This window comes from Theobroma cacao, chromosome 4, assembly GCF_000208745.1.
Source record: "Theobroma cacao cultivar B97-61/B2 chromosome 4, Criollo_cocoa_genome_V2, whole genome shotgun sequence".
In the NCBI taxonomy this organism is placed as follows: Eukaryota; Viridiplantae; Streptophyta; class Magnoliopsida; order Malvales; family Malvaceae; genus Theobroma; species Theobroma cacao.
In genome coordinates this window covers 26,659,382-26,675,249 of record NC_030853.1, presented here as the reverse complement: position 1 = coordinate 26,675,249, position 15,868 = coordinate 26,659,382, and the positions used below count along the sequence as shown (strand labels likewise).

The following is a 15,868-nucleotide window of genomic DNA, read 5'->3' as shown; positions in this document are numbered from 1 at the left end:
CATGGTTAGAAATTTTAAAACTTGGCTTACTTTTCCAACACTTCGTTATAATATATGGAAAAGATTTTACTAAGATTTTCTCCTCAATCAAATTGTTTAGGTAAATGAAGCCCCAATTAATGAATTAATGACCCACAGCCCAAATTTTTAATCTACATCTATAGTTTGCCATTTAAGAAGTTCATTGTATATAAATTCATGGTAATCTTAGAGATTAATTAAACTATTAAAGTACTAAGAGACAACTGAAATCTTTAATAAAAACAATTAATCGCAATATAAATGTCAACCGAAAGTTTGTCTTATCCAATGAAAAAAAAGTAGTTATTTAATACTAGTAATAATTAAAAAAGAAAAACCTACAGTTGGGGAGCAAAACCGTCTTTACAAAACCAAAATGGAAAGGACAAGCAAAAGATGTGGCACGTCCGAGAAATAGAAAGCTGCCAAGTGTCCGGAACCCAAAGGTGGCAAACCAAATCTCGTCAACAATGTCACAGCAAATCCTGAAACCACGATGAACCTGGACTCAACAATGTCCAAGTTCATCTCAATCTCCCCAATGTCCAGCATACACTGGTCAGCTCTGTCTCTATTTTCCTCTTCTGTTCTGCCATAAAAAAAAACTCCTTCAAAGCTCCAACAGTCTTCCCTGTCTCTCCTTTTTCTTTCTGGTTCTCCTAAAAAGTTGAAATTAGAAGAAAAAAATGAAAGAGAGAAAAGAGATAGAGAAACAGCTGCCACAGTCTCCTCCTCCTCCTTATCATGTTCTTCACAAGCTTCCTCCCGGGGACAGCCCTTACGTTCGAGCGAAACATGTTCAGGTATATATCTACGTATATCTATACGTCTGCATGCCGTACACCATTGAGTTTGATGGGTGCATTTAATCTGCTTATCATCTGAGGTTCCTCTAATACAGTTAAATGCTAGGTTTTTTTTATTTTTTTGGTTTTTTGGGTGTTCATCCTGGACCTCTTCTGTTACTATTTTTCTTTTCTTTAGGTTTTTTATAATTACTGAAAAGCCCTTGAATGAGAGATTAATTTACCAAGCAGGGGTTTTGTTAGATTCTATCATAATTATCTCTCATTTTAATCTGTTAATGTGGTTGCGTGTGTGTGTGTGTATATATGTTCGAAACATTTCCAGTTTTTGTTGTTCATGAATTGCTGTTATTGCAGTATGTCCTATTTTTCCAGTTCAAGGTATTTTAGGAATTTCCTGCTAGAAAAGATGCAAATTAATGAGAATAGAGTAAAGGACAAAACAGTAAAAGACTACCCTTTTTTGGTCCTTAGTGCAACTCTATATTTGAATGACTTGTTCATTTGGTAAAAAAATGATTTTTAATTAACACTAATTGCTAGTTATTAGTGAAGTTTCATTTATCTATTTCTTCCTGTTAATTTAATTCAATTAGGCATAGATTGTACTGATGATTGCTGTGACGTTGGGTAAGGTGCTAAATTCTCAAATCATTTTATACATATTAGGAAGATTAATGTTATATATGTGTGAGCGTGCGTGCTGTGCAAGTCTCTAAAGCTTTCTTATGCTTACGTTAGGCAGTGATTTTTTTTTTTTTTTCAATCCGGCCATCTTCCCTATGCATTGCAGTTAGTAGATAAGGATCCAGACGCGGCGATAGTTTTGTTTTTGAAGGCGATAAATGCAGGAGATAGAATAGACAGTGCACTTAAAGACATGGCAGTGGTTATGAAGCAGCAGGATAGAACTGAAGAAGCGATTGAAGCAATAAAGTCTTTTAGGGAACGCTGCTCCAAGCAAGCTCAGGAATCACTAGACAATGTCCTCATTGACTTGTATAAGGTAATGCAAATTGAACCAGGAGGCTGTGTTTGTTGTATGCTTTCTAGTCAGTTAATTGTAGTCTAGGCAGTATTTATGTATAAGAATAGCGGTATTTAGAGAAGCTCATTATAGAATTTCAACCAATGATCCCCTTGCTTTGAGTTGAAGTAATTGTTGATATTTAACCATTTTTCTATCTAATTATTAAGGAGCAGCCAACCTAGCTAAATACTTTTAAGGTGATAGGAGAGGCACTAGTTATAGGTTTTTGATCGTGACATCTTTCCTTATATATGCACAATGAGTCAGAAGACACTAGAGCAAAATTGCATTAAAATCAATCAAGTTAAGAGCTTAAAAGTGAGAGGTGGGGCCTAAAGGCCAAACTAGTCATGTTTAATCTCTCAATCTGATATTTCAATGAGCTAAACACTCTGGAATAAGGGAATTCCAGGTCAGAAATCCTGAAACAAATTTTTTGCAAGCACTGTTTCTGTGAAGATGAAATGTAGTAACCACTTCATTGTATGGTTTGATTAAGTCTTTATCTCATCAAAAATCAAGAAAAGGTTTTGTTAAATTCTCAACTTTTCAGATTTAGGGAACTTCTTCCTGCTTTCATCATCTTTTTATATACCCTTATAAAGTCTTCATACTAACCTGCAATAGATTTAGCAGAAATGTGGGAGAATTGACGAGCAGATACAACTACTTAAGCAAAAGCTTAGAATGATTTACGAAGGTGAGGCCTTCAATGGGAAGCCTACCAAGACAGCACGGTCCCATGGCAAGAAGTTCCAAGTCACCATCAAGCAGGAGACCTCTAGAATACTGGTAATCAAATTTTTGTAGTCAGTTATTTGTCAAATACTGCATTTGTTACCTCTTCAGCATACTTGGGATTGCCAGTAACAAAATTCAATTCATAACTTTTTGCAAAATTGTTTTTAATTTCTCCTGCTATCTAATTGATCTCAATTCATCACTATATGTTTACTGTTAGTGTTTTTCAGTACCATGCAATGCAACTTTATGTTTGGGCTTGAAATAGGAAGATTTTCCTACTGAATAAGTACTAAGTCCACTAATTTCTTTGATTCTTTTTCCCCCCTTTCTTTGATCTTTTTCAGTCAGCAATTAAGATCACCTCGCTTGCATATAGTTGCTAAGAGATTTTCATTTTTTTTTTCTATCATTTTGGGTAGACCGTGTTGATTTTGAAAGTTTTCCGGACAAATGTGTAATACAGGGAAACTTGGGTTGGGCCTACATGCAGCAAGAAAACTATTTAGCAGCAGAAGCAGTCTATCGTAAAGCTCAGATAATAGACCCTGATGCCAACAAGGCTTGCAACCTTTGCCAGTGTCTGATCAAACAAGCACGTTACTTGGAAGCAGAATCCGTTCTTGAGTATGTAGTACACGATAAACTCCCAGGATCCAGTGATCCCAAATCAAGAAACCGTGTGAAGGAGCTGCGACAGGAACTCGAGTCACGACAGCCCGTAGCATTAGCTTCAACTGCAATAGAATTAAATTTAGAAGATGCTTTCCTGGAAGGACTTGACCAGTTGATGAGCCAATGGGCTCCATACAGATCAAGGAGGCTTCCTATCTTCGAAGAAATCTCTTCGTTCAGGGATCAGTTGGCTTGTTGAGTTTTTTGTGTTGGTTTATACTCCACATGGATTGTGTCAGTTTTGAATGTTAGTGCTTGTGGAAAGCGAGTATGTTAGAGACAGTAAACTGCTTCAGGAGTGCCTTTGTAACAATGAGCAATTAAAGGAACTGTATATACGTATTTCTTCATATATATATATATATATATATATTCCCTATAAAGGGACGCGACGTTTTGCCTAGTTGAATTTGGACGAGGAACTGCTAAAGCAAAAGCCTATTTACCAAGGTTTTTTCTGGGAACCGTTACTTTACTTGCTGGATTAGCTTGACAACTGTTACACGACAAGGTGATGGTCTTAGGCCTGAAGTTGGTAAGACGGAAATTTGTGGATCTAGATCAGTTTGCCAGTCATCGAAGGAGCTCTAAAGTGTCAGCGACTTGGGAGAGCGTTGTGCACGTGGGAACTCACAGCTGGGTCGTTGGTAATTTCCATTGTTAGCTGCTCACGAAGACAGCACAGAAGGGCGGCCGCCTGTCAAACTCAACATTGACTGATGGATGGGTACTGGGCTTTGGATGGGGAGTTGAACATGGAACGCTTACTGGGTAGTTATGGAAAGCAGGGAAACAATATTCTAAACATTTTTGCATTGCTTTTGGATTATACTGTAGTCACATTGTTTTTACCATTGAGAATCAATTTATTATAATCAAAATTTTCAGTCGAAGTTGTAATTTTTTATATTATATTATATTTATGATTAAAATTAATAATTACAATCAAATACAAATCAATGTGTATAATATTATAACAAATGACGTCGTTCACAAAAAAACCATTTTAATTTATAAACATCAATTTTTATTTATATATAATAAAAAGATAAATAATGATAATAAAATTAAAAATGAATTAACAAGGATAACAACAAATACAAGTATCATAGGGATTATTAACGGTGGAGCAAAATCCATGAGCATCTTGTCTACCGCGCAACCTCCTCCATGGTTGAGCACAACACAACTGCCAATAGCATTTGCCCTCAGTTGATAACAATTAAAGAATCAAAAGACACGTAGAACCAAGTGGTTCTTCTTTGGCAAGCAAAGTATTGGTTTTTCAATGCCTGTTTAACTTGAGCCAAAAAAAAAGGAATTGACATTGAAATAATGAATAATCAACAAACTATCACCCCTAAAAAAACCCACAACAGAATATTCTTCAAATAATTTGCTTCAATTTACTCTGTATATTATATTATGGATTGATGATGGTAGCATTTCAACTTGGAATGCTTAATCATAATTGTGATCAATTATGAAATTGGACTGACACTAAAAATCAAAATCAAATTGAATCTAAAAAAAGTAACAAAATCAGAACAAAATAAAAACTAACTACATATTATTCATAAAAAATTTGAATACATATCAAAATGAATCTAATCCAAACCAAAAAACTTCATCTTCAACGGGTCTTTCTTCTTTTGTTGTGATCAGAGAAGAGAGTTTCCCAAGCCTGACGAACGATCTTGAAAGCACCATCTGCTGCAACTGAATCATTCTTGTCCGGATGGACCAATAGTACCACTTCTTTGTAGTGTTTTCTAATAGTGGCAGCATCAACTACGGCGGAACAATCTTCGATAAAAAGAATGGAGTACAGAACTTTGGTATCGTCTACCTTCATTTTCTGGCAAAGACTTAACATAGAAGCAAACTTGTGAATCAAATAGGCGGCAATGTACTCCTGCACGATCCGTAAATTGGGGTTCAAATCGAGTGCTGCGAACCCTTGCTGAATAGCCCTGTCGATGTTTCCCGACTTGAAATATTCCTCTGCAGCTACTTTAGCTCTTTCAGCAGCAATCTCTGTGAATTGAGATTGACAAATACCTTGAAGACGAAAATCAGCCATCGCAACACAATTTCTTCAAAGAGAGTAAGAAACGATCCGAGATTTGATATCTGAAATCTGAGATCTAAGATTTTGTGAGTAAAGGGAACGGTTTTTATAGTGTTGGGCAATTTGGCGTTGAAAAGACGCTATTTGGTTTGGTTGGCGTCTAAAACAAGCTAAGGCAAGTGAAAAGGACGGTCGGGAGAGAAACCCAGGAACCATCGTGGGAGAGAGGTGGTGCGGCTCGGTTAGAGTCCTAGCCAGACAAGGAAGAAAAAGAAACAGGCCAGGGTTTCACGGGATGCATTTATTGCTTGGTAAAACGACACCGTGTGGCAGGAGAGAAATAAGCATTAAGAAGGAAACGACGTCATTTCACTCATTTCAAGTGACTAACAACAAACGACGTCATTTTCTCTCAAAATTATTCAAAAAATTTTTTTTTTCTTTTTCACGTGATGAACTCTATGATTTGAATTTAAAATTTCTACTCAAAATGCATCTTATCTTTCTTACTTGAACCAAAATTCAATTTGGTATTGACTGCAATAAGAAATTATGATTGAGAATAATTATAATTAAAGGTATTTAATTGTTATAACAGACTACTTTTGTAGTCTTTTATTTTCATTAATATATATATATATTAAGTACTTAAAAGGGTGGGTTAGAGAGGATAATGGGACAAGGACGATCCAGCCAACAACGGGCATTAAACTTTTAGGTATTTTATATTGAAAGAATTTCAAAATGTTAAAATTTGAGTTAGGCATTAATTTTTTCAATAGTGAGATCTAATCTCAGCATATTATGTACAAAACCATGAGAACAGTAGTGCTTCTGCTTCACATCATTGTTACAATTTTTCATAGATTATAATCTGTTCTTTGGGATATTAGTTTTCATTTCTCAAATTCGATTTACAATTAAAAACTCAAATTAGGTCGTTTTCAAGTGAAAATATGCTAACTCCTTTGATTTGAATAATGTAAAATCGAAAAGGAACCAACTGCCAAATACAATTCGATTTGTTTCGTAGTCAAACTAGTTTTTTAACAAATCATTTTTTTATTTTTTGACAAAACAATTCTTCATCAACAAGACTTCAAGGGGAGTGGGGGAAAATCAATCATACACATCGCTCTAATCATTGGAGCTAAAGACCTTCCCTGCGGAAGGCAAAGACACCGAGCTACTCATGCAACCATAGGCTCCTAAGCATTAAAAAATTTTACAAAACCAACTGTGTCCTCTTACGTCTAAAAGAGAAAGGCATACAAAAGGATTTACATGATAAGCGAGAAAAACAAAAAAAACAGATTAATAACATTTCAAAAGGACAAATATGATACGCAGGCATCCGAGTATACCCCCATCACAATATAAAGAAGAAATCCTCCATAGAAATTTTTATCTACCGTAACAAGTTCAAACTATAACCTATACAGCCAACCAAGATACAAAGCCTCCCCCTATCCTAAAAGGCTAGCAAAGGGAGAAATATATGCCCTAAAAAAACAAGTAAGACAAACCAATCTATCAAGACAACCCAGGCAGCAAGAGCGGTACAAGGGAAATCCAAGACAGATTAACATTTGAAGCCGTGGCAGACTGACAGCACAATGATAAGAATCAGGGCAATAAGGATACCCAAAACAATCAATTTTATCTTCATATTCTGAAGCCACATCTTTCTTCTCATCTTAGTTCCCTGCTGCCTAAAGTCTTCTACCTGTAATGCAATATCAAATTAAATGTATCATATTCTGCATCTTATGTATATCAAGTTAAATGCATCATACTGTGCACCAATATACAAGGCATAAAGAAACCATAAAAGACAGTATTTAAATTAGAAAAGCAAAATTGATCAGAATTCTAGTAAAATCAATTTTTAAAAAGATAAATAATAATAAAATTAAAAATGAATTAACAAGGGTGACGACAAATGCAAGTATCATTGGGTGCATTGATGGTGTAGCAAAATCCATGAGCATCTTGTCTACCGCGCAGCCTCCTCCATGGTTGAGCACAACACAACTGCCAATAGCATTTGCCCTCATTGCCTGTGCCAAATAATTAAAGCTGAACAACTCAATATTTTCTTGTCATTATCTTTTAATATATCTTTAATTATCATTCATATATATCATGGTGAATAGTGATGATAAATTTAAAGAAAAAGTCATGAAAACAAGCAAAACCCGTTACTCACGAGCAGACAGAAGATCTAGTGTAAATTAAAAACAAATGCTAGAGTTAACCCTTTCACAATATTTATGACCCTTGACAAAGTTTTCCTTGTACTTTGCACATCACTGCAATGGAGATCTGGTCCTGGAGTACCCAAACTTGTACATCTTACCGTGGAAATCAATTATCATAATCAAATCACTAGGCACCCTACATGACTGATTTATGTAATGAAAATTACACTAGTACAAAAGCTACTAACAGAAACATAACTAACATTTCTCCACAGGTGTTGAGATGTATTTGTACCAGGATCCGATCCAGGTGATATCTCTACCAATGATTTCCTCAGAATTTGGAACATAGACTTCAAATTTTAGTAAGTATATAGAACATTGAATAGAGATTTTAATAGCAGCTAACTTTGAGACAGCTTTATGAATGCATCAATTCCCCCACCAAGTGAGCTTCCATTGTCTCATCTCTCTCTAAGTGCTTAAACATATGCGTGCATCAGGCATTATGCAAATGTAAAAAAGCTTCCACTTTTGCAATTTTCTTTCCTATTCCTCCTTTTTGGTGGGTGAATAGAGATTAAAACTTTTATATGACAAAGGCAATGAAGTGCAAAACTGATCAGCTTCTTTAAACCTATCACCTTGATTTATTTGTACTCTTCACTATAGATCGTCTCAAAGTATTTAGGTAATCATGTCTTGTACTTTTCCCACAAACCACTCCAATGAAGACCGTGTCTCCTGCACCCTTAAGTTAGAGGATAGCTGCCAGCAACATTTCAATAGATAATGCCTCCTTAACAAGGCAATTCAAATCATAGCCTAACATTTATAAATGGGACAAAAACATGATTCAGGAGAGAACTACATGGTAAGTGAATTAAGGCCCAAGAAAAAATGTACCTTTACATAAATGTGTATACAACAATTATTGCAAACAGCTCAGCAAAAGTTGGCCAGAACTAGATATTAGCGGCATTACTTTTAGCACAGAAACAACAAGAGTAATTTAGGCTAAGATATGAGTAATGATAAAAGAGGAACGTGTATAGTCCATTATTGGACTTCTGCTTTTCCAAGAAATCACACTACACATGCACATTTGTGCAAAAATAAACATATGATAAATTGTGATTCAACCTCTAAGTGAGAAAAACCGAATAACAAACCTGAAAGACTTTGCAGCATCAATGATATCGCCCAAGTAAACATCATTTGGGAACATCTGGACAACATGAGCAAGCATTTGATAACAATTGAAGAATCAAAAGACACGTAGAACCGATATGGATCTTCTTTTGCAAGCAAGTATTGGTTTTTCAATGCCTGTTTAACTTGAGCCAAAACTAAAGAATTGATATTGAAATAACGAATAATCAACAAACTATCACCCATAAAAAGAAATATATTATAGTAACTTTTGTGAAAAAAAATTTTTTTCCTTCTTTTTTTTAGTTTGATTGTATCAAATCAGAAAGAAAGTGAATAACTGCAGCACCGATACAAACACTGAAGCAAGCAAAACACATAGTTTCTTAATACAATAACCTCTTGAACTCAGAATTCAATTTAAAACAAACGAAAAAGACTTACAAAATATATAACACAAAGCAATTTATTTTAACAAAATAAAATCTGAAAGCTTAAAGAAAACGTTCATTGCCTAAAAAACCCACATCAGAATATTCTTCAAATAATTTGCTTCAATTTACTCTGTATATTATATTATGGATTGATGATGGTAGCATTTTAACTTGGAATGCTTAATCATAATTGTGATCAATTATGAAATTGGACTGACACTAAAAATCAAAATCAAATTGAATCTAAAAAAAGTAACAAAATCAGAACAAAATAAAAACTAACTACATATTATTCATAAAAAAATTTGAATACATTCAAAATGAATCTAATCCAAACCAAAAAACTTCATCTTCATCGAGTCTTTCTTCTTTTGTTGTGATCAGATAAGAGAGTTTCCCAAGCCTGACGAACGATCTTGAAAGCACCATCTGCTGCAACTGAATCATTCTTGTCCGGATGGACCAATAGTACCACTTCCTTGTAGTGTTTTCTAATAGTCGCAGCATCAACTACGGCAGAACAATCTTCGATAAAAAGAATGGAGTACAGAACTTTGGTATCGTCTACCTTCATTTTCTGGCAAAGACTTAACATAGAAGCAAACTTGTGAATCAAATAGGCGGCAATGTACTTCTGCACGATCCGTAAATTGGGGTTCAAATCGAGTGCTGCGAACCCTTGCTGAATAGCCCTGTCGATGTTTCCCGACTTGAAATATTCCTCTGCAGCTACTTTAGCTCTTTCAGCAGCAATCTCTGTGAATTGAGATTGACAAATACCTTGAAGACGAAAATCAGCCATCGCAACACAATTTCTTCAAAGAGAGTAAGAAACGATCCGAGATTTGATATCTGAAATCTGAGATCTAAGATTTTGTGAGTAAAGGGAACGGTTTTTATAGTGTTGGGCAATTTGGCGTTGAAAAGACGCTATTTCGTTTGGTTGGCGTCTAAAACAAGCTAAGGCAAGTGAAAAGGACGGTCGAGAGAGAAACCCAGGAACCATCGTGGGAGAGAGGTGGTGCGGCTCGGTTAGAGTCCTAGCCAGACGAGGAAGAAAAAGAAACAGGCCAGGGTTTCACGGGATGCTTTTATTGCTTGGTAAAACGACACCGTGTGAGGGGAGAGAAATAAGCATTAAGAAGGAAACGTCGTCATGCCATTCATTTCAAGTGATTAATAATAAACGACGTCATTTTTTTTGTAAATTATACGAAATTTTATTGTTTCTCTTTCTCGTGATGAACTCTATAATTTGAATTTAAAATTTCTACTCAAAACGCATCTTATCTTTCTTACTTGAATCAAAATTCAATTTGGTATTAATTGCAATAAGAAACTATGATAGAGAATAATTATAATTAAAGGTATTTAATTGTTATAACAGACTACTTTGTAGTCTTTTGTTTTCATTCATAAAATACCAACTATTAAAAATCTTTTGTTATATAATATATATATATATTTTAAGCAAAAAAAAAAAGATTAGAGAGGATAATGATACAAAGATGATTCAGTTAACAGCGGGCATTAAGTTTTTAAGTATTTAATATTGAACGAATTTCAAGATGTTAAAATTTGAATTAAATTTTAATTTTTCTAATAGTAGGACCTAATCTCAACATATTATATACAAAATCATGAGCACAATAGTACTTTTGCTTCACATCATAGCTACAATTTTTCATATATTATAATATATTCTTGTGGACATTAGTTTCCATTACTCAAACTCGATTTACGATTAAAAACTCAAATTAAATCGTTTTCAAGCAAAAATATACTAACGCCTTTGATTTTAATAAAGAAAAATCGAACCGACTACCAAATAAAATTCAATTTGTTTCGTTGTCAAACTAGTGTTTTAACAAACCATTTTTTTTTTTTTTTGACAAAACAACCATTCGTCAACATCCCTTACTTATTCCCCAAATTTCTCTCCGTAGAAAGAATAGATCCTCAAAACAAGACTTCAAAGGTAGTGGGAGAAAATCAATCATACACATCGCTTTAATCATTAGAGCTAAAGACCTTCCCTGCGGAAGGCGAAGACACTGAGCTACTCATGCAACCGTAGTCTCCTAAGCATTAAAAATTTTTACAGAACCAACCTTGTCCTCTTACCTCTAAAAGAGAAATGCATATAAAAGGATTTACATGATAAGCGAGAAAAACAAAAAAACAGATTAATAACATTTCAAAAGGACAAATATGATATGCAGGCATCCGAGTATTCCCCCATTACAATATAAAGAAGAAATCCTCCATAGAAATTTTTTATCTACCGTAACAAGTTCAAACTATAACCTATACAGCCAACCAAGATACAAAGCCTCCCCCTATCCTAAACGGCTAGCAAAGGGAGAAATATATGCCCTAAAAAAACAAGTAAGACAAACCAATCTATCAAGACAACCCAGGCAGCAAGAGCGGTACAAGGGAAATCCAAGACAGATTAACATTTGAAGCCATGGCAGACTGACAGCACAATGATAAGAATCAGGGCAATAAGGATACCCAAAACAATCAATTTTATCTTCATATTCTGAAGCCACATCTTTCTTCTCATCTTAGTTCCCTGCTGCCTAAAGTCTTGTACCTGTAATGCAATATCAAATTAAATGTATCATATTGTGCATCTTATGTATATCAAGTTAAATGCATCATACTGTGCACCAATATACAAGGCATAAAGAAACCATAAAAGACAGTACTTAAATTAGAAAAGCAAAATTGATCAGAATTCTAGTAAAATCAATTTTTAAAAAGATAAATAATAATAAAATTAAAAATGAATTAACGAGGATAACAACAAATAGAAGTATCATAGGGATTATTGACAGTGAAGCAAACTCCATGAGCATCTTGTCTACCGCGCAACCTCCTCCATGGTTGAGCACAACACAACTGCCAATAGCATTTGCCCTCATTGACTCATTGCCTGTGCCAAATAATTAAAGCTGAACAACTCAATATTTTCTTGTCATTATCTTTTAATATATCTTTAATTATCATTCATATATATCATGGTGAATAGTGATGATAAATTTAAAGAAAAAGTCATGAAAACAAGCAAAACCCGTTACTCACGAGCAGACAGAAGATCTAGTGTAAATTAAAAACAAATGCTAGAGTTAACCCTTTCACAATATTTATGACCCTTGACAAAGTTTTCCTTGAACTTTGCACATCACTGCAATGGAGATCTGGTCCTGGAGTACCCAAACTTGTACATCTTACCGTGGAAATCAATTATCATAATCAAATCACTAGGCACCCTACATGACTGATTTATGTAATGAAAATTACACTAGTACAAAAGCTACTAACAGAAACATAACTAACATTTCTCCACAGGTGTTGAGATGTATATTGTACCAGGATCCGATCCCGGTGATATCTCTACCAATGATTTCCTCAGAATTTGGAACATAGACTTCAAATTTTAGAAAGTATATACAACATTGAATAGAGATTTTGATAGCAGCTAACTTTGAGACAGCTTTATGAATGCATCAATTCCCCCACCAAGTGAGCTACCATTGTCTCATCTCTCTCTAAGTACTTAAACGTATGCCTGCATCAGGCATTATGCAAATGTAAAAAAGCTTCCACTTTTGCAATTTTCTTTCCTATTCCTCCTTTTTGGTGGGTGAATAGAGATTAAAACTTTTATATGACAAAGGCAATGAAGTGCAAAACTGATCAGCTTCTTTAAACCTCTCACCTTGATTCATTTGTACTCTTCACTATAGATCGTCTCAAAGTATTTAGATAATCATGTCTTGTACTTTTCCCACAAACCACTCCAATGAAGACCGTGTCTCCTGCACCCTTAAGTTAGAGGATAGCTGCCAGCAACATTTCAATAGATAATGCTTCCTTAACAAGGCAATTCAAATCATAGCCTAACATTTATAAATGGGACAGAAACATGATTCAGGAGAGAACTACATGGTAAGTGAATTAAGGCCCAAGAAAAAATGTACCTTTACATAAATGTGTATACAACAATTATTGCAAACAGCTCAGCAAAAGTTGGCCAGAACTAGATATTAGCAGCATTGCTTTTAGCACAGAAACAACAAGAGTAATTTAGGCTAAGATATGAGTAATGATAAAAGAGGAACGTGTATAGTCCATTATTGGACTTCTGCTTTTCCAAGAAATCACACTGAGGGTTTGCTATGTATAAAAACTGACAAATTATATTCCCTTTAACAGCCTTATACTACTACACATGCACACTTATGCAAAAATAAACATATGATAAATTGTGATTCAACCTCTAAGTGAGAAAAACCGAATAACAAACCTAAAAGACTTTGCAGCATCAATGATATCGCCCAAGTAAACATCATTGGGGAACATCTGGACAACATGAGCAAGCATTTGATAACAATTGAAGAATCAAAAGGCACGTAGAACTGATATGGTTCTTCTTTTGCAAGCAAGTATTGGTTTTTCAATGCCTGTTTAACTTAAGCCAAAAATAAAGAATTGACACTGAAATAATGAATAATCAACAAACTATCACCCATAAAAAGAAAAATATTATAGTAACTTTTGTGAAAAAAAATTTTTTTCCTTCTTTTTTTTAGTTTGATTGTATCAAATCAGAAGGAAAGTGAATAACTGCAGCACCGATACAAACACTGAAGCAAGCAAAACACATAGTTACTTAATACAATAACCTCTTGAACCCAGAATTCAATTTCAAGCTAACGAAAAAGACTTACAAAATATATAACACAAAGAAATTTATTTTAACAAAATAAAATCTGAAAGCTTAAAGAAAACGTTCATTGCCTAAAAAACCCACATCAGAATATTCTTCAAATAATTTGCTTCAATTTACTCTGTATATTATATTATGGATTGATGATGGTAGCATTTTAACTTGGAATGCTTAATCATAATTGTGATCAATTATGAAATTGGACTGACACTAAAAATCAAAATCAAATTGAATCTCAAAAAAGTAACCAAATCAGAACAAAATAAAAAATAACTACATATTATTCATAAAAAATTTGAATACATATCAAAATGAATCTAATCCAAACCAAAAAACTTCATCCTCATCGAGTCTTTCTTCTTTTGTTGTGATCAGATAAGAGAGTTTCCCAAGCCTGACGAACGATCTTGAAAGCACCATCTGCTGCAACTGAATCATTCTTGTCCGGATGGACCAATAGTACCACTTCTTTGTAGTGTTTTCTAATAGTCGCAGCATCAACTACGGCAGAACAATCTTCGATAAAAAGAATGGAGTACAGAACTTTGGTATCGTCTACCTTCATTTTCTGGCAAAGACTTAACATAGAAGCAAACTTGTGAATCAAATAGGCGGCAATGTACTTCTGCACGATCCGTAAATTGGGGTTCAAATCGAGTGCTGCGAACCCTTGCTGAATAGCTCTGTCGATGTTTCCCGACTTGAAATATTCCTCTGCAGCTACTTTAGCTCTTTCAGCAGCAATCTCTGTGAATTGAGATTGACAAAGACCTTGGAGACGAAAATCAGCCATCGCAACACAATTTCTTCAAAGAGAGTAAGAAACGATCTGAGATTTGATATCTGAAATCTGAGATCTAAGATTTTGTGAGTAAAGGGAACGGTTTTTATAGTGTTGGGCAATTTGGCGTTGAAAAGACGCTATTTCGTTTGGTTGGCGTCTAAAACAAGCTAAGGCAAGTGAAAAGGAAGGCCGGGAGAGAAACCCAGGAACCATCGTGGAAGAGAGGTGGTGCGGCTCGGTTAGAGTCCTAGCCAGACGAGGAAGAAAAAGAAACAGGCCAGGGTTTCAAGGGATGATTTTATCACTTAGTAAAACGACACCGTGTGGCAGGAGGGAAATAAGCATTAAGAAGGAACGACGTCATTTCACTCATTTCAAGTGACTAACAATAAACGACGTCATTTTCTCTCAAAATTATTCAAAAAATTTTTTTTTTCTTTTTCACGTGATGAACTCTATGATTTGAATTTAAAATTTCTACTCAAAATGCATCTTATCTTTCTTGAACCAAAATTCAATTTGGTATTCATTGCAATAAGAAATTATGATTGAGAATAATTATAATTAAAGGTATTTAATCGTTATAACATACTACTTTTGTAATTTTTTATTTTAATTTATAAAACTAAAAAAATACCGACTCTACGCGACAAGTTTGTAAATTTTATGAACAATTGATGTTAAAAGTTTTGTATAAAAAATTTAAATTAGTAGAATCAAGAATTGTTTATTAATTTTAATAATTTTTAAGATTATTATTGTTATAAATTAGTTAAAGAAAAATAAATAAAATGATGTATTTGTTATGATGCGAATGTAAAAAGATTGATTATGTTATGGTAAAAATAATACGCAGTAATGGATAAATAGTTAAACAGACTTTGTTATGATAAAAATAATATACAGTAATGTATAAATAGTTAAACAAATTGTGTTAATTTATATATTGTTTAAAAGGCAAGAATAAAAAAGATGAATGCTTATTGGAAAATTAGTGAAAATTTTGTTACCAACTTTATTGACACATCAAGGCAGATCTTTCTTAGTGACAAATCTCTGAGACCAAAGAATGATATGAATTAAAAGTTTACTGCTTCTTGGTGAATAATCTTGCTTCTTTAGGGACAAAATGAGATTCAAATGGCTTCAAGAAATTTCGTAAAAATATAAATTAACAATTCCAAGCTGAAGCACATTCCACAAGGCCAATTGTGC

The 15,868-nt window shown here is 34.1% G+C and overlaps 1 protein-coding gene across 2 annotated transcripts; it reads left to right on the top strand.

The window, feature by feature from the left end:
* Positions 431-4,166, top strand: LOC18602773 (protein SULFUR DEFICIENCY-INDUCED 2). Of its 2 annotated transcripts, none has more exons than XM_018120438.1 (4): positions 431-824; positions 1,588-1,833; positions 2,494-2,649; positions 3,065-4,166. In XM_018120438.1, the coding sequence occupies exons 1-4, from the start codon at positions 708-710 to the stop codon at positions 3,470-3,472; spliced, it is 927 nt and encodes a 308-aa protein (XP_017975927.1). In that variant the 5' UTR covers positions 431-707; the 3' UTR covers positions 3,473-4,166. The 2 variants fall into 2 exon arrangements, with proteins under 2 accessions (XP_017975927.1, XP_007034430.2); XM_007034368.2 differs by having other exon boundaries at positions 433-824; positions 1,621-1,833.